The sequence below is a fragment of the Anser cygnoides genome, chromosome 1 (assembly GCF_040182565.1).
Source record: "Anser cygnoides isolate HZ-2024a breed goose chromosome 1, Taihu_goose_T2T_genome, whole genome shotgun sequence".
Lineage (NCBI taxonomy): Eukaryota > Metazoa > Chordata > Aves > Anseriformes > Anatidae > Anser > Anser cygnoides.
The window spans coordinates 177,170,001-177,190,207 of NC_089873.1; the positions used below are offsets into that span (position 1 = coordinate 177,170,001).

General features: G+C 33.0%; 1 protein-coding gene across 6 annotated transcripts in view; it reads right to left on the reverse strand.

Moving 5' to 3' along the window:
* PCDH17 (protocadherin 17) overlaps positions 1 to 20,207 on the reverse strand; it is a 91,160-nt gene that overhangs the window by 51,164 nt on the left and 19,789 nt on the right. For 5 of the 6 annotated variants that reach the window (XM_048080697.2, XM_066988055.1, XM_066988046.1 and 2 more), the window contains 2 exons: positions 10,212 to 10,270; positions 9,895 to 10,067 (listed from right to left, as the gene is read on the reverse strand). In XM_048080697.2, coding sequence (XP_047936654.1) covers positions 9,895 to 10,067; positions 10,212 to 10,270 — 232 coding nt within the window. The remainder of the gene's footprint in view (positions 1 to 9,894; positions 10,068 to 10,211; positions 10,271 to 20,207) is intronic. The other variant, XM_066988059.1, reaches the window with a different exon arrangement.

Genomic DNA, 20,207 nt, shown 5'->3' on the forward strand with positions numbered 1-20,207 from the left:
ATATATTAAAAACACATATTACATATACACCAGAGGAACTATTAAAAGATGAAGGATTTTTTGACATTTACTCACATGTCTAGCCTTATTGATTTATTTGAGACAATTTGTGTATATAAAACTAGAAAAAAATATGGTCCTAAATTAAAAAAAAAAAGTACGTCTTAAGTAATTTTTTTTTTCTGTGTCGCATTATGACTTGGTTATACTGGGCATATGCTCCTCTCCATTTCATGCTGCAAAGGGGAGCAGATGGAATTAAATACAGCTTGGCATGCAGTACAGGGGCAGCCGTGGAACAGTACTTTTTAGTACCACACAGGCAATACCAGCTACATATACATTAGAGATGAAACACAAAAAAGGGCATGTCACCTTCAGGAAGGGGTAGTAGTCAGGGAACATCTGTTATACATGCACTGTTCCCTGTAGAAAGAACTGAAACATGATGAAATATGCATCAAAAGTTCCCTATGCACTGAGGTACATTAAGTCCCTTTCAAACCATATGAAGCCCACTTGGGGAAGGGAGGTTATTTGAGTGCGGCAGCTGGAATAGAAGAAAGCAGCAGCAGGGAATGGAAACCAGCTGTTATGCCATTCTGGATATAAGGATGGGCAGTAGGCACACAGAGGCTGACACAATGCATGTGTATATCACTGATGTAAAGAGAGTAGACAAAGTTTCACTGAGCAGTAATAAGCTAATCATGTTGCAGCTCTGTGTCTGAGCAAAGTCCTCGTTAAATGCTAAGTGCTATTACAGTATATCAGGGATTCTTGTTGTGAAGCACTGCACAGTCCACATTCCCTGCAATTCTCTCATGTGGTGATCTCTTCCCATAAAAGAAGATGTTCACAGACAAAAGGGTATAGAACAGGTCAGTGTAGATGTTCCCTTTCAGTACACTTTACTCAGGACTAGACAGTGCATCTCACCCTTGCATTTAATTATGGCATCATATAAAGCAGGGCTAAAGTGGATCCTCTGGCCCTCAGTAGGTTGAAATAAATCTGGGTTATCACTAAAAAATTTAACATGTTTTAGAAACCACTATGCAGAGGGATTCTTTAACTTATATGGATAGCCAGCTTCAGTGCATAAATATATTTATAGCAAAGTTTTCCCTCATATTTAACCTAAACAGTTCTCCCAGCAAACTACAAATTAGTTAATTAATTAATTAAATAAAATTACCACCCTATTTATGACAACTTTTTATACACATTAAGAGTTTTATTATGTTTATATTCAGTCTTTGTTCATTTAAACAAATAAAAACTCTAAACAAAAAACAGTTCTTCCAGACTTCACCCATGGGCCATGTTTTGTAAACCACTGTTTTATGCTGTTATTCTAACCCCTCTATTTATTTTGAATTTGTCCAGATCTTCCTTAAAAATGTCCCCACAAACTGAGTACAAAGGCTGTGTCTCTAAATAGCATGTGCTGGAACTCTGGACTAAATTAAGTTATACCATTTCTCTCCCTCTGGAAACCTGGACATAGCAGAAAAGTAGTATGTACACAACAAAAAAGGCCAGCAAAAGGACAGACTGGATTGTTGTATATAGAAATTACAAGATATTCTTTACTCCAGAAAAACAAAATTCAATTAATGTTATTCTAACTGAAGTATCACTAAATGGAATAATTAATTCCTGTTTTTTATTTAAGATGCTTCTGTTGATATGTTTTCCTCAGCTGGACCTAAAACTGTTGATAACTAAAATCCAAATTCAGGCTTCCAACTAATAGGCATTAGCTTTGGAGTAACTCCATCTGCAGAATATTCCTTCAATTTGGTAACAAGAATGTTGCTGGAATGTGAAACGAGATTGTGTGAAAACCTGAGTAATATCATTTTTTTATCATATCTGTATTTTTGTTGACTCTTTAACAGGAGATATGATCATACAATGGTGATATAAAATTAGAAAGAGAGGACAGGATATATATAATTTACTTTTTATATAACTGAATAAATAAACGCACATATATATTTAAACTAGAATTAATTAATTAGCTTAATTAAAAGAAAACAGACTAAGAAGTAAAAATGGACTCCCTAGTCCAGTTAAAATAGTTTGTGTGATATTGTCTATTATATACATTAATATATGCCCTAAAATTTTCATTAACAAAAGTAAGCATATCCAGTTACATTCCAAGGAAATGCATAAAACATGAAACAATGAAAACTATCAATTTTTTGATTTCCGTGTTTCAAAAGCTGTTGATCTTTCTATGCCCCTACTTTCCTATCAATTTATAAAAAGAATCTGAAAATAAAAAATGTTAGCTCAAGATAATGATTTTGACATAGAAGGGCTTCATTTTACTGAGAATGAAAAATCCTTCACTTGCTCTTCTAGTGGGAATAAAGCGAAAAGATAATTTATGGATTCTAAGACTTCCAAGAACAAACTGCAGTACAATAAGTGAGCTCAGCCACAGGAAAGGCAGTGTCAAAATAGAGAGTACAGAAAGGAAGTGATGAGATTTAAACTAGTGACAGGGGAGGAACATTCTGTTTTGTTGCCTTAAAAGTAAAGCATGAAGAAATAAGCACCATCAGTTACAGCACCCCAATGTTAAAATTTACACCTACATCTCAGACATGAGACTCATGGTAACAGACTTTTGATCTTGAAGTGCATGATATGCATTAATTTGCAAATAAGCTCATCAAAGAAATCTCTTCTGAAATGTATTAACGATTCAGTTGGTACAGTTTCAGCCTTTTAACATGTTAGTAATAATATATCTAAATTGATTTGTTTGTGAAGTTTCCAGTGAAATCAAGATTCAGGGCAAAAATACAGACCACTGAATTAATCTGTAATTATAAAAATAAGTAGAAACAATAGGGGGACAATAAACTTACTTGGAAAATGTAGCATGACACATCAAATGGTGCAAAGATCATGATGTGCTGAACTATTATAGTCCTTTTTTTGTGTGTGTCTCAGTGATATGTTTTGTGTGTGTACAGATGCAGAAAGTTCTTTCTGTATGTATTGAAAGTCAGTTATAGAAATTTCTGCCCTAATCTATGGCTAAGTACATTAATTAAATGTGGTGTATGCTCTTCAGAAAACTTCACTGCTACTACACGATAATAATCTGCAAGATGATGAAACACACGTCTGATTAAAAACCTGGTTTGGCAGAACTCAACTCCAGTTGAAAAGCAGGATAATAGGCAATAACAGGCGGAAATAATAGGCTAAGATACCCTGATGCAAAGTGTATTCACTGTCACTTCAGCTGCCAGAATGTTTGCACTGCTTTTCTGTTTTGTAACAATGAAGGCAGCTAAGTAGTCAAGGTATTAAGCTAATCCATCCCTTCTCCATTAGGTTGCCACTTCACATCCTTTTCTGATTTCTGCTAGGACAAGCACCCGCTCCATCAGACTTCTCTTTCCTCACCTGGATAGCCTTGCTTGAACTCAAGAGCTGCTCATATGAGGAGAACCCACCATGGAGAGAAGCTATGCATGGGAACACTCTCATTTCTAATGAGGAAGCGTCAAACAAACTGGGCTCTGCTTCTAAACACATCTGGCTATCACTCAAACCAATGTCACAAAGTGCCACTCATGAACCTAGACTCAATATCAAAATAACTGACAGGTAAAAAGTGAAAGTAAATTCTCTGGTAGAGTAGTAGGTGTAAAAATAAAACTTAAGAAGATATCCAACATGAGAGCAACAGAGGGGAAAAATAATAATAATAATAAAAGAACTTTAATACTATGAGTAAATACATTTGTAGATAAAAGACTTCGTCTTTATTTTTCCCAAATCCATCATATAATTTGCTCAAGAGATAATGCAGCAACAGATATGTCACAGGTACTGGGTATTAACATGAGAAAGGTTATGACAGGCATCTATATAGCAAACGCAACCAAACCATATTCCTCAGTCGAGTTCAGTTACTTAGATTCAAAGGGGAAATTGTATTCTGGTCACTCAAAAAATGGCATTACAGAACATTTGCATAGCCTTGCTCAGCCTATCTAAGCAAGTATTGCAAAGACTTAGGTCAGCTTTAAATTACTATTAGAGATTAAGGCACTAATAATATCTGAAACTTTCCTGAGTACTCCTCTAACTAAAAAAGTGAAAAATATTAATTTAAAATTTAGATACCAATGCAAAGACTTCACAAGAAGGATGAGACCATAATAATGTTGTTAATTTTCTTAAATTCAGAAGTACTGTTTACTTGACCAATGTTATCATAGCAGAAAAGTAGGAAAGTGCTGACAGTTTAAATGTCATAATGATTTAATTTTTTTTCAATGCACTGGAGGGGTCATCTAGCTAAAGTAAATATTGCCTTATTCTTCATAAAAGTCTATAATTCTACAAAATTTTTCAGTCAAATTAAAAATCCCACTATTAGAATGAGGCACAAATCAAATATCTACAGTGTGTTGATGATAAACTTGGTCAAGAAAACAGTTGCAAAGAAGTCTTCCTCCATAATAACCTACAGAATAGATAAGTTAGTCTTTGGCCTGTCTTAATCTTCACCCAAGATCACACATGTGCTTGCATAAAGCAGGGAAGCTGAACAAACAAGTGAGAGAAATTACACAGAAAAGAACAAATGAATGGGGAAAAACATCATTTTGTGTGGGCTCCACCTAACTGTTTCCAGACTTACAGCTCTAGAAACAGGTATTACTAAGTCGTATTAAATAAAAGGTGAGACTCTCAATACAAATAAGTTGCTATTGTAGTTTGCCTGGAAAACACTTAATCAGATGAAAGTGAAGAAAGGATATTGTGTTCAAGCCCTGACATAAAACCGCAAGGTAGTGTCTTACCTGAGATTATTAGGGGTAACTGAGTTGGAAGGGGTAATAGTCCTGGACATAAAGACTCCTAGGTGACATCAGAACAAGTGGTGCAGTCTGACAGCTATTCATGTTCTAAGTACAGAGAGAATGTGATAAGAGATATTCTGTCCAGAAGAAAAAACACTACTGTGAGGAAGTAATGCTGAACAAAATATCTCACAGGTTGTGTCAGCTCTGGGGGCACTCCCAGCCTCAGTCAGTTTCTCAGCATAGTCTTTCACTAGCTCTGAGAACTTGGTAAAGAAATATTTCTCTAGTCTTCTTTTCCATTACCTCATTAAGTTGATGTACTCATAAAAGAACTCATCATCCCCAATGGCACAGAAAGAATTGGTGATTATGTTAGACAGCAGAAATTTGATTGTTGAACTTTCTGCACTTATCAGTCTAGACTAATTCTCATTTAGTTAAACAGAATGAATGTTAGTTATCCTAAGACTAAAGAATTATAACAAGAAAATCAATGAATATTTCAGAAAAAAAAAAATTACTAAAAAATCTGGTAATTTCTATTCCACTGCAGATAATGCAGGATACCAGATTTCAGAGACCTTTTTTTTTTTTTTAGAAATTGATAATATAAATGCACAAGTTACTCGCATTTTGTTCCATGAACAGGTTCAGTGGACAAACTCGAGTTGACAGTATTCACAAATATTCTAAAACTGATTAGACTGTTGCATGCAGGGCTGCATCAATTGTAATGCTTGTAATGCATGTGTTGTTTTGTTGTGACAACAGAAAAAGAAAAGAAAATTATATTTTTGAGTGATATTTAATCTCTCACTCTTTTTTTTTTTTCCCTGAAGATTCACTCCAGCCCTTTTATCCTATTCACATATGTCTTAGATTAAAAGCGTACTGTTCTACAGAGAAACCCGATAAGCAACACAGGTTCTAGAGGAGTCTCTGACTCCAACGTTGAAGCTTTCTTTCAGTCTTTCTCCATGGAGATGTCTCCGGTTTTCCTTTATTCTCGTGACTGTGCTACTGTTAAATAGGTAACAGCACATGCAGAAATACCCCCTCTACGGGATGCAGGTGTGAACGGCAAGCAATTGTTCTGAAAGCAGGATGTGATGCACAGTGATAAAGCAAAAAACAAAAACCAAAGCTGCTGAATTCAAATATATGTTAAAGAAGGAAAACAGAAGGGGAAGAAAAAAGAGAGAGATAAAAAAGGTAAAAGAGGTAAAAGAGAAAAAAGGTAAGGAAAAAAATACTGACAAAAATCTAACAAAGACAATGATTTATAACTGTAATGATTTACCTGCAAGAAACCTCCACATCTCTATAGTTTTATAACAGTAAAATTATCATTATCAGATAAACATATTCAGGATTTACCAAGAAAAGTATAAAATGCACATTTTTTTCTGCTGTACTGCATCCCTGTAGATATCACTTTATAATTTTCAGCTTTGGATATCTTTTCAAGGAATACAGATTATTGCTGCTATACACAAACGACAGCAAAGAAAAATATTATTCTGTTAGTTAATCATCAGATGTGAATAATATATAATACATCAGGTGGAACAGGAATTTTTATATAACAGACGTTCAAAACTAATAATTCTTGTAAGATTTATAAGTAGGGTGATCTCAAACTGTCTGAATCAGTGATGGGTTTTAAATTCTCAGAAAGAAAACAGAAATAAAGAAAAAAAGAGGTAAACAAGACAGACTTGTCCAAAACTATTCTACTGAAAAAGTAACAGACACAACAAGGTGCTTAGTAAGACAGCTGAATCAGCATAAGTAAGCTGATCAGAAACAGATATTTTTATGTGGAACATTGCTTGGAATTTACAGGGGGGAAAAGATACATAATTGAAATAACTAAAAGGAGGCATACTTATTTCAACACAAGACTAACTGTCGCAATAACATTTAAAGGGTTGTCCTCCCCACACACACACACCTCCCCACCTCCACCCCTTTCTTTCCATTAAGGCCAAGTGACGAGCTTCCAGAAGCATTTCATAATGATAGCTAATTGGTGATCTTTCTCATTTGTGTTAATGTTTATTATCACCATTAGACAAAACTTGCTATTTAGAAATATTTTCCTTGAAATCAAATATTTTAATAGCAAAGTTTTTGAGGCTTTACACTGATTTCACTATTTTAATGAAAATCATAAAATGAGTTTGCCACCCATTGCATACCAAAATCAGATGTCATTTATACAAATTATTTTTTCATATACTGTCTTATTTCTCCATTACTCTGATTTTCAAGCTGCCTAAGCTAGATTTGTTCAAACTTGTAGTTAAAATACTAGTACTTGTAAGACTCCTATTACTGCCCTGGGTGGAACTGGAATCATGACAATAGTGACAACTACATACAGAAGATTTACATCTTCTCAAACTCAAGCTTAACTCACTTGTTAAATTAGGAATCTGAAATCTAGATCCTGAGTTGATTGTTAAGACTGTTTATTTTTTAAAAATGTCACAGTTCTAACAGAAGTTAAACTATTTTAGATATCTTTAAATTACAATAATAGAGACTGAAACTTTGCTACAAAACAGTGAATTCCCGTCCCTCAGCACAACCCAGAAAGATGACAGAACCACCACTTCTGATACTGCTTCAGGTGCTACTATATAAAATTGTTTCTAGCAAGCTGTCCATCTCCTTTTCCTAGAAAACATTTTTTCTCTAAAGAAAATGCTATCTTTTTTCTACCCACAAAAATTATTTCTCACCCTCCATCAACATGGCAAATGGATAGGATAGGATAGGATAGGATAGGATAGGATAGGATAGGATAGGACAGGACAGGACAGGACAGGACAGGATAGGATAATGACTAGAAAAAGCAATTTTGTTCATTATCTTTCAAAAGAGAGAAGTTACATTGGACTAAAAGCCCTAATCATACTATGCTCAATGACAAGCAATCATTGACTTCATTGAAAAAAACACATTGCACCACATTTGTTACTGTAATGATCTGTAACCCCATAAGGTTCTCACTGCATGTTCAGTTTTTATAAAATGCCAATGACTTCATTACCTGACACTTGAGATGGAAGAGTTCATACAAGCAAACAAATGGATGTCATTAGCATTTTTAATTATATTTGGGAAAAAGAAAAAAAAAAAAAAGGAAATAAAAAGTTAGTTTATCTCTCCATCCATGCTCATACTTTTTCTCAGTACAAAAAATCACATAAACACCTGCTGCTGCAACTCAGTGGCTGACAGTACTTAACATTCATAGTTCACTATATGTTTAATGAGAATGTGAGAAATTAATATAAGCCACCGCTATGAGATGTTTCTCGATAAATGGGACCGGTTATATAGATATAATGATAAGTGCAAACCTCTATATAACTCTTTGTGTTATAATGAAAATAAATAATAGGAGTGGTTGGCTTAATATGCTGACTAGTGCTCTTATATTTTGAGCAGTATTAGGCTTTATGCTGTTGGACAAACTGCAGTAAAAATTGAACTCTAGCTATACAGTACTTTTCTAAAAAAAAAAAAAGAAAAAAAAGAACTTTTTTATAATTTATAGTAAATTATTTTCCTAATTAAACTTTTTGGATTTTAGAACTTCATGCTTTCATTGCTGTACTTTATTACTTTATAGATAGATATTCAGGGAGATACAAAACTGAGAAATTTAGATACACATTCAAACAGCTGCTTAAACTACCAAAAAAAAAAAAGTCTAGTATTGTATCTTTATACAGATTAATGTCCAATTATAAGCAGAGAGTTGTTGTGGCAAAAGGTCGGGAAAAAATAATCTTTCTGGCATTTATTACCTGGAAAATAAGGTCATATGTGAGGTCAACCCTCTAGTACATACAGAATAAATTATACTGCAGTATTCTAAATACACAGCAAAAATTACATTGCAATCTCAACATAACCAAAAAAAAAAAAAAATTTGAACATATATTCCTGATGATTGTACAACAGATCAGACTAGGCTAGTGACAAAAAATCTAGTTCCAACTAATCAGCAATTAATAAAAAGCTTATAATGTATTTCTGCTTAATTATAAATGTAGCTTCTCATTAAGGCTGACTTATTTAGTCATCTGTAACTGTCTTTAACACTGAATCATCTTCCACACAAGCTAAACTAAAGCACATATATAAAACATTTCAAAATAATTCAGTGGTGCACTTCCTTATTGCTTATAGGTTATGAAGGAAATTGCACAAACAGACACTGCTGGAGTGGTCAGATTGTCTGATTCTTAAAAAAAAAAAAAAGTCTTTGTTTTGAAATAGAAGACCTTATAGTTAGATAATACATTTCTCTAAGGAAACTTTAATTGGGCACTGTTTGAAGAAATAAATATGCTTATTTGTCAGAATGGTTTGCAGAGATCATTGTCATTGTCCTAAAATACGTTATTTTAGCTGTTTCACAGACACTCATCTTTGACACCTTCCTAGAAAATGAATGAAATTATACTAAAAATCATATTAGTTTAGTATTTGACAGTTCTCATGCTACTATTAATTGCGAAATCAACATTACAAATAGGAAAATTACATTCATGAAATGAAACACCTTCTGATCCATTTTTACTGTTGTCTGATATCCCAAGTCTCTTTCCTTTTCCTCTTCTCCAAACTACATGTGGAATGTAAATGACTCGTTCTTTTATCTGTTGCAGTCATGTCTAGTTTGAGTTTTCAAATCACGCTTTGGCTGAAGAACAGTACATAATATATCACAGGAAATGCCAATGGAGATAAAGTATATTCTAATCATTTTAGAAAAGTACCTTTTTTTTTTTTTAATCTGCTTTGGATTTACAAAAAAAAAAAAAAAGAGGATACTTGTGGTTTCATTTCAAGTTCATTCTGAAAGATATTGAATGTCTTTGCTCTGGGCTATCTACAAGATTTACTGTTTTCTCTGATAGTATTATCAGAGGGCTATTTCACCCTGATACACTGCAATAGCAATGCTAATAGGTTTATAATGATGGCTTAAACTTTACGCTCTGTAAGCATTGGAGACTTCACTCACCTTGTTCAAGTGGTTGGCTTTTAGTTGAAGTAGTTTTCATCTTGAGTGCCTCCCTAACAGACATGTCACAGCAGGAGCCTTTGTTAGTGTCTTGGTCACTGTCAGCCTGATCACTGTCCCCATGCCCGCTGTCCCTCAAGCTGGCTCTTTCTGGATCCTTGAACGTGGAGCTACTGAAATACATATTTAAAAAGAGAGAGAGAAAGAGAGAGAGAGAGTTGTATTTACTTGTTCTAAGTTGAATTGTACTCTCTGGCAAAGCAATTTTGACAAGAATGCAAATGGGGAAGCCGAGAAAGTTATTTAATAGGCCTTACCTTTGAACAAACTGCTGCCTGCTGCCCATGTAATTGGGCTCTGCGGGAAAATTGTCTGTCTGCGAAAGAGAAGGAAAAAAATACGTATAGTTGTACACTGGACAAATCTCCTGCAGAGCAACAAGATTTCCTAGAGGAGAAATGATTAATAATTCAAAAATTCCCTTAATCTTCAGATTTGTACATTTTAATTAAATTGGAAAATGCTGGCATGTAATTATGTGCTCAGAACAATTAAATGATTCCGGTCCACAAATTACCTGCTAAAGTAAACAATGAAGCTCCAAAAAGTGGCATTCTCTGTTAGCAACCTGACAGATGACACTGTTTATGTTTTTTCATTAGTTAGATATTAAGACTGATGGTTATTGAAAATGAGAGAAAAAAATTACTTTTGCATATTACAAAAGTGAATTATTCAGTAATACTAATTTTTAAGCACAATTACATCATCTACAGGGATTCTGAAGCCCTTACTACTGTAATGTAATTTAATATATTGCTATAAAATTTGTGAATTACCATAAATAAATAAATAAATAAATAAAAATCAAGACTGTTTGTGGGTATTTGGCTGTTTGTTGTTGTTTTTAATTTTACTGGAAAAGCGCAAGTATGAAAATATTTGGATTTTCTCTCTTTAACTGTCATCAGTATTAATAGCTACATCTGAATAATGAGAACCACACATGCAAACAAGAACATTAAATGATTGTTGTAGACAAGTGGTTTTAAAAAAGAAGATACTTTCATTAACTCTGTCATAAGTATATTTTTAGCAGCATGAGCTAAGTAACTGTAGAAGCAGAAGTATTTACAGCATCCAGACCGACATGGAGTCCTGCCAAAGGGAACTGAATTCCCCTTGTATCATCAGCTGAAGTTCTTTGGGAGAGAGACTGAATCTTTCACAAAACCCCATATACTGTAGATTCACACACGTCACTTCATCTTGCAGCTGACCTAATGACAGAGCTTCTATTGTTTTCTGCATCACTTCATATCACACCACTATGCTTCGCAGCGGCTATGAGTTTTGCAACAGCATCTCATGTATCAGCATCAGTTACACAGACAGTGCTCAATTAATGGAGCAGAAGGTCCAAGGTAAGGTTTAAAGTTGCACAACAAGTATTTATACAAATTACTGGTCTCCCTGATATTTTTTGTTCCCTACCACTTCCCATTTAATTTTTTTAGCTTCGCTCTGTGTTTTTGTTTGTTTAGGGTTTTTTTTTGTGAGTTGTTTTTTGTTTTGTTTTGTAGGCATGTAATAATCAGAAATATTTGCTACTGTTTGTATGGTTGGAACACCGGAGTTCAGAAAAGATGCATGAAGTTACATCTGAAACATAACAGTCATGGTTGCAACAGTAAATAGTAAATGCCACTCTCAAGGCGTATGTGAAATAGATGTGTTTGTGTACTATGGGTACCACTGTGTACCATGGGTACCTTGTGTGAATTATATCCAAAAAATAAATTTTGGATTTATGAAGTGTATCTACACTGTACATTCTTCTTATTGCTAGTTAAATCTTTTGCTTCAAAAATTAGGATTATAACACAGATTGTGTTCACATTTTGAGGCAATTTCTAATTTAAGCTGCAGAGTACATTATATATATTTTGTATGTCATTATAAAAATAACTAGAAGTTTTAGCAGCAAATTTTTTTTGATATAAACTGTATGAAAGAATCAGATTGTTACTCTACTGTTTTCAAAATATAGCATAAAACACTGATATTTATAATTCTAAATGACTTTATCATATCAAAATTGCACGCTATTTGAAAATCTGTGTCCAACTAGATACGTCTTCTTTAGCAGATTTAAAGGGTGAGCTTATAAAACTTCTTAAATACTGTGCAAGAAGAGCAAACAATATTCTACATTACAGAAGGAGAATTCTGAAAATATGGGATACCAAATCCAGTGTAATGCCACTGCTTTTCCAAGTCAGCTTTTCAGAAGTATTCATATTTTCAGCTACAGCTATTCAAACTTTTGGAAATCTAACCACTTCAGTTAGGGAGCTTTAAACTTAGGAAAAGAAAAAATCCTGGTTTTAAAAGATGTAATTAGAACAAAAATTTGCCTTAACTTTTAACATGCTTAAAGTTATAAACACAAATATCGAAAGAAAAAAAAAAGGAAGAAATAAAAAATAGAGGCACAGCATTCTTATATTTAATCTCTTAAATATAATACAACAGATGTCAGAAGCAGCCTTAATTCTGCCTTTTATTCTTTTCCCGTTTCAAGTTGAAAGCTAGTATCTCTTGTGAGCAGCAAATCCAGATCATATATATATGATATATATATATAACGTTACAGCATACAGAGAGCCTGATACTTCTTGACCCAAATAAATGTATACAATTGCAGAATTCGTATTTATTTTCTAGGTCTAATATTTCAACTGTAGATGTCCAGGAGAACTGACCTCATACTTTTACTGATGCAAGAAATCTGCTTCCTCTTAAACACAGTTGCTACTAGAATCAACACCCATTATTCATGCCATCGTCAGGCAAAATGTATGTTATAAAATGCCTTTTCATCAAATCTCTACTATCTGTTTAGGAAACACAAAACGGACTTTTGCCCTGCAATTAATTATAACAGCTCCTTAAACGTGGTGCTAAGGACTTCTCTATAATCTGGACCATAGTCAGAACTGAGCTTACTTTTTGCTTCTACTTTGTCATAGCAATAAAAGCATATCACACACCCTGAACTAGTCAAAATATAAATTTTAAAATAGAAGTTACCACAAAATCTTAGCTACATGCCTAACAGTGGAAATTGCTTCTGAGAAATTTTGTACTTATGGTAATTGTTACTGACCTTTAATTCAATTATAATTTGACCAATTTCCTTCATATTGTATTTTGCATCTAAACAGTTGGTTGCCATCTTACAGTAAGTTCATTGTTGCAAAAGGACAGCTATAAATAGTTGATAACTATACATATACAGTTGCACAGCTCTGAGTTGTATTCTTTTCCTTCTATTCTAAAAGCATTAGGCCTTCTCCTATGAATTATGGAAATATCATGCTTGTGATGACTTGTAAACGGACAGTCCAAGATCTAGGCAGCAGAAAGAGCATTGTTTCACATGTGATAATGTCAATATAGAACAAACGGGATAACAAGCAAACATTTAATTTTAAGGCTAGGCAATTTAGAAGGATCTGATTCACAATGGATTACAGAGAGATGTGAATGTCTAACTCCCTTAAACTTTTATTTATTTATTTTATTCTCAGTAGAAGGTAGAGGTCATATACACAAAATTGTTACACTTTAACATTTATCAGAAAAAAGTCCTGATAAGATCCATAAACCTTAAATAATCTCACAGGGGAGAGAAAAAAAAAAGAGAGAGAGAGAAAGAAAGAGAGAGAAAGAGAGAGAAAAAGAGAGAGAGAGAGAAAGAGAGAGAAAAAGAGAGAGAGAGAGAAAGAGAGAAAAAGAGAAAGAAAGAGAGAAAGAAAGAGAGAGAAAGAAAGAGAGAAAAAGAGAGAGAGAAAGAGATAAAAAGAGAAAGAAAGAGAGAAACTGAGAAAGAAAGAAAATAAAAGAAAGGAAAGAAAGGAAAGAAAGGGAAGGAAGGAAAGAAGGAAGGAAGGAAGGAAGGAAGGAGGGAAGGAAGGAGGGAAGGAAGGAAGGAAGAAAAAGAAAGAAAGAAAGAAAGAAAGAAAGAAAGAAAGAAAGAAAGAAAGAAAGAAAGAAAGAAAGAAAGAAAGAAAGAAAGAAAGAAAGAAAGAAAGAAAGAAAGAAAGAAAAAGAAAGAAAGAAAGAAAGAAAGAAAGAAAGAAAGAAAGAAAGAAAGAAAGAAAGAAAGAAAGAGAAAAAAAGGAAGAAAGGAAGGAAGGAAGAGAATGAAAGAAAGAAAGAAAAAGAAAGAAAGAAAGAAAGGAAGAAAGGAAGGAAGGAAGGAAGGAAGGAAGGAAGGAAGGAAGGAAGAAAAAGAAAGAAAGAAAGAAAAGAAAAGAAAAGAAAAGAAAAGAAAAGAAAAGAAAAGAAAAGAAAAGAAAAGAAAAGAAAAGAAAAGAAAAGAAAAGAAAAGAAAAGAAAAGAAAAGAAAAGAAAAGAAAAGAAAAGAAAAGAAAAGAAAAGAAAAGAAAAGAAAAGAAAAGAAAAGAAAAGAAAAGAAAAGAAAAGAAAAGAAAAGAAAAGAAAAGAAAAGAAAAGAAAAGAAAAGAAAAGAAAAGAAAAGAAAAGAAAAGAAAGAAAAGCTTCATAACTAAAAGCAGTTTGAACCAGCCTGGTTCACACAGTGAATTATGAATTACTGGGAATATTTTTAACAATGGGCTACATTAATCTCTCTTTCTTTGTTTTCTTTTAGAAATCAATGTTCACAACATTAATGAAAAATTTTGATATTTTTGTAGATAAAGCCATGGCGGTTCTGCATGTGTTTATGTGTATTATATAAATATATTTCAAAAAGAATATTAGGATTAAATTACAGGCTCATACTATTCAAGTGGTGGAGCACTTTGCAGGACTTCCGCTTTCAAAAAATCCTATAAAAAGAAAGCTGTCTATTAAAAACCGGATGTTTCTAGCTCTCTTCCTTTTTTTAATCAAAACCTTCTTTATACCATCATTCTGAAAATTTTAGAGCAAGCATTGGTCTATTTCACACTGTTTAAATAAAGTTAGAGAACAATAAAATAAAAAGTTTTCAATTCAACAGATCTTTCTTCTAAAAACAAATTGTTCTTAAAATCTACATGACTGCAACAAAAAAAGTGAAGAAAAGTGTGTGAGAGAGAGAGAGAAATGCAATATTTAAGTATTCTTGACAAATAATGCCTGGAAATAATTGTCATATTAGGGAAAGGTGTATTTGAAAATGTAAAAAAGAAGGACTAAAACATTAATTAGATTTATGAATATTAGGCTACTAGAATATTCATAATTTTTTCTCAGAATTACAAGAACAAATATCACATTTTCAGAAATGATTCAACACAATTCTATTTCATGTAGGTGTTCATACCTGAAACTATAATGAAGCAAAATGTCTTTGCTGACTCTAACTTCTTATTAATTAAACATTAAATACAAAAATGAAATGAAATATCGTCCTCTTTATCAGACTATCATTTAATATCTAAGTCATGCACTTTCTGTTTCTTTTCTTAAGAAGCTTAATTCCAAGCACTCACCCTTCTCCCCAAGAAAAGAAATTCCTATATAGCGGCAATCACTTTTCAAGACAAAAGAATTGTATTCTGCCAAACCAAGTTTTGAAAGATCTGAAAATTGTCTTGATTTTGTTAGGAACAGTTTGTGTTCTACATAATACAATTTTCACAAAAGGCACCTCAGTCTTCCACTGAGTGTATTTGCTTAGCTACAAGAAGTAGCTTTTGATTTCATTGGACTTCTTTCATTAATAAAAGATATTAGCCCAACAACAAAATATAAATTAAAATACAATTAAAATATAATTAAAATAATATAAAATGTAGAAAAATAAATAAACATAAAATTTTAATAAACTATTCTACCTATCTGAAGGGCAAAATTAAGTAGGCTGTCTTAACAAATCTTGTCGTAATATCTACTCTCCACTCTCAATCTTTTGAAAATATTTTTGAGGTATAATTTATATGACATACATATTTGAGAAGTTTCACACTTGATGCAAAAAAGTGTATTTTGGCGCTACAAGAACTACAATGTGTTTATGTGAATTTCTGACATACATAACGTTCTTGAAAAGCACAGGACAAGAAAAACAGATGCATAAGGCCACATCATTCACAGGGATGCTGTACATTTTACTGAAGGATGCTGGTGACTTGTGTTTTCTTTTTCTCTTGAGTGAGAAAAGCAAAACTGTGAGGAAGAGTTCCTGAGCTATTCAGTTGAATGCATGGTGTGGATTCTGAAAAGCCACACTCAGGGGACAGAAACTACCATTCTTTCCTGTAAGTAGAGGAATAATATACCAAATATCTATCCAAATATACCACATTTGTTGCATGTATATATATATTATTGATTTATTATTTAAGAATTCCTATTAATATGTTATATACCTTTCAGTTATATTTGTAGTACTGTCTCACTAAAAGCAATTATTTTAAAATTTTTACAAGTTTACTCTGTGATGCACAAGGCACAAAAGAAGATGGAATACCATACTGACACAGGGGCCAGTCAAACTTTCTCTCACTTCATTGATGGTTGCACCAAACCTGAAGTCTGAAGAAGCTAAAAAGGTCACTGCAGAGAGACATATATTTTTGGGCCCTGGTGAAAAAAAAGAGACCTGAAAGACGATCAAGACCAAACCAGGATCAGATTTTCTTATATGTGTATATATTAAATTAAAAACTTAAACCTTTCAGGAAAAGTTTACCTCTTCATCAGAGGGAAAATCAGCTTAACAAAAGCCTTAAGCTCCTGTACCAGCTTATAGGATATGTATTTATGGGGAGACCTCTAAGAAAGGTGTGACTTTCTTCTCTAAGAAAGGTGTGACTAGGAAAAAAGTGTGGAAATTGACCCCAAAATTCCTTCTACTGAAAAGAGAATCAAGAAGATTTTCCAGGCTGAACTTATTTGCTGTTGGTTTCATAATGCTTTTAGGTTTCTGAGTCTCTTTTTATTTTGCAGAACAGAAACAAGAAATGTATGCCTCTAATGAATTTAACACAATCTGGGAAGAGAATGTGCAGAGCTGTCAAATGGGACTAGGAAAATCTAATTGTAATATGAACTCTTACAATGAACTATTTTTTTGGAGAAGGTGCAAGATCAGAACGTAGGAAGAGGTGCAAAATATCACACCACATAAAGAGCTCTAGCTGAAAGTACAATAGCTCTGCTTCTGCTACCACAGCATCAATAAATAAACATAATGAAATTCATGACACATTATTGCATTGCTCTGTATTGCCTCTATTCATTTAAAAATGATGAACACATTTAAAATAATTCACAACTTGTCAAACGCCTGTGAGCAGTGCAGTTAGACTAGTGCTATAAGAAACATTTGTGAAGATCTTATGAGAGCTTGATACAACCTATATCAAAGTAAAAATGGAAGTATGGGAAAACAGAACAGTAACTACTTCCCCTGAATCTACTAGTACAGTTGCATCCAATATATTTACACTGTTCACCAATGATATGTACTTACTGAAGCTGCGCTGTCAATAAAAAACACATTAAGAACCTTTTGAAAGAGCTTCCTTGTCAATTAGACTGCAGATACATTCTATTGCTCCATTTTTTCTGTCATTTTAGTATACTGGAACATATTAACAGTACTGGCTTGTCAATAAGGCAAATCCAAATCCTATTAATGGAGTTATACTGCCAATGTAATCGGCTTCCTATTTATCGAGCTCCCCAGTATCAGGGAAAGCTGTGAAATGGGATTATAAGGTTAGGTTACATACATCTGTCTCTATAGTATATAAATATTTGAGGAGTTTTGTGCAACTGTGTGAAGAAAAACGTGTAACCACTTTTTTCCCTTTAATAGTTTACCATCACTGAGGAAATATTAAATAATCCTCATTTATCACATTATTTTTCCTGTTTGCTGAAAGTAACACTGTTATATCATAAGATAGTCTGCTTTTGTGCCACACACATAGAAATGCCAGGAGATGTCTGCACGTGAGATAGTATCTGTGCCAGAAAATTAAAAAGATAAGACACATTTATTTAGCTCTTGCATTGTGATGTATAATCTTGATATAATGAAGATTCTAAGTATAATTTTAGCGTAACAGAGACCCCTGTAAATAATTAATGAGGTAGTAATTCACGCACATATATATAAACATATATATATTCTACTTATATATATATAGTATATATATATTCTACATATATTCTATGTATATAAGTAGAATATATATATACTTATATATATGTGCGTGAATTACTACCTCATATTAATTATTTTAATATATATTATATATTATAATATATATATATATACTATATATATATAAGTAGAAGTTCAGCAAGCCTTCTATTTAATAGAAGCCTTAATGAAGTTGAACATTAGTCACTTTTAACCCATTCAATATTAAATAACTATTCTGACTGGATTTGTAGAATATACAACAGACCATTAAACCTAATTATATTTTTTCTAAAGTTTCTTAAAAAAAAAAAAAAAGTAATTGCATAAAAACATACTGCGTATTCTCTTATTAAATTAACTCTGTAGGTCTAACTTGAAAATATGGATTTTAAAAAAAACATGGTCCAAAATGACAGTTAAAGGTCAATGAATCAAGTTGCCAATTATATTTTCTGGTAGCAGATGGGTGCAATGAAACCTAATGATTGAATTTGAAACGCTTTAATGCACCTTTTATCTATGGCTCCCACCATATTGAGTCTACCTTAGTATTCCTAACAGATATTATGTTTACTGCATAACAAATTCAACTACAGTTAGCTAACTAGAATGAAATCTGCACTCATCAGAATATCCAGTTTACTCTAAAAATATCATACCATGAAATCAAAATAACATTTGGGAGAATATCTTTGATATCATTACTTTTGTGTGTTGCCTTTTTTTCTTTTTTTTTTCATTCCAAACCACATGTTAACTATGAAATCTGTAAGTTAACAAATTAAAATTAGATGGAGACTTAAAAAAAAAGCAAAAAGCAAAAAACAAAAAAACAAAAAACCACCAACCTACTGCCTTGAAATTTAAGGAGATGATCAAAGTATTTGTTATCATTTCAAAAATACTTTTTCTCTCATGTTTTTTTTTTTTTTCTGTGTAAAAGCAACCTTGCCTTTTCTGCCTTTCTTTCATAAACACAAATTCTACTACGCACTAGTAAGCTCTTGGCATTTTATTTTTAATTTTGACACATATCTGAAAGATCTTACTCAGCAGGAATACCCAATGAAGCCAGTAAGAGTTGTAGAATTTGTCCTCTTTTTAAACTGCTGTTTTCCTGTTTCTGAGAGCAGCGTATCAGAAATGCTTTCTGAACAGATAAAAGCTTCATAAAAACTGCAATAATATAAGGTGAAGAGGAGATCAAATTATGGCCTTTTAACACTGACAAACTGTTTTGTACTCATAATATTTAGTAAGGGGTAACACAGACACCAGATATTTTAAATCTGTTAAGTTTGTGTTAACATCTATCCACTACATTTACCTTCTTCTGTCCTACCCATACTCTTACTAATGGCAACAATAAAACTCCCACTAGCCATGACCTGAGGTCCACTGAAATCAATGGACGTTTTCAAATTGGTTTCAGTAGTCCTTGGATCAGTCTGCTTCAATTATGGGATAAGTGAGTCTTTACATAGTGTGCTACATTCCCACAGATTCATATGTTGTATGCTGTAGAAACTGCAAAGGAGCAGGAGAAAGATTATGATAGTGATAGAAAATGAGAAGATATTTTCAAATGTAATGTTCCTTTATCCCAGCATATGGTCCTCTCCATGGACAACATTTAAACAGAATTGTAATGTCAATGACAGGGAAGGGTGATTCACTAGGCAACAAACACTGCACACAGCAGAAGAGTCCAGTTCTGTGCTTCTTCACTACAGTGTGGAAAAACAAACAAACAAACAAAAAACACTAAAGATAAAGCAGAAACTGATTCTGAAACCATACTGCCTATACAGAAAATGTATTTAGAGGGGGACACTGAAGCTTTCTTCCAAGGTGATGGACAGAAGAACAGAGTACATCTAGATCACCTCTTTTCCTTTCAAGCTGCAACCTTATCCCCTTTCTTTTCCTAAAAGCCTTCCCCAGCAAAGCAATGATTCCCTTAAATTCTTTAGGAAGTAAGAAGTAAAACATAGGTGCTAAAGCTTACAATATCTCCTTATGTCTAATTTCACATTTAGGCATATTTTGTTAAAAATCACCAACAAGGTATTCTATAAAAGACTTTCTGACAGTATGCAAAGCCCTGCTCTCACACAAATATCTTAGCATAATTATTTCC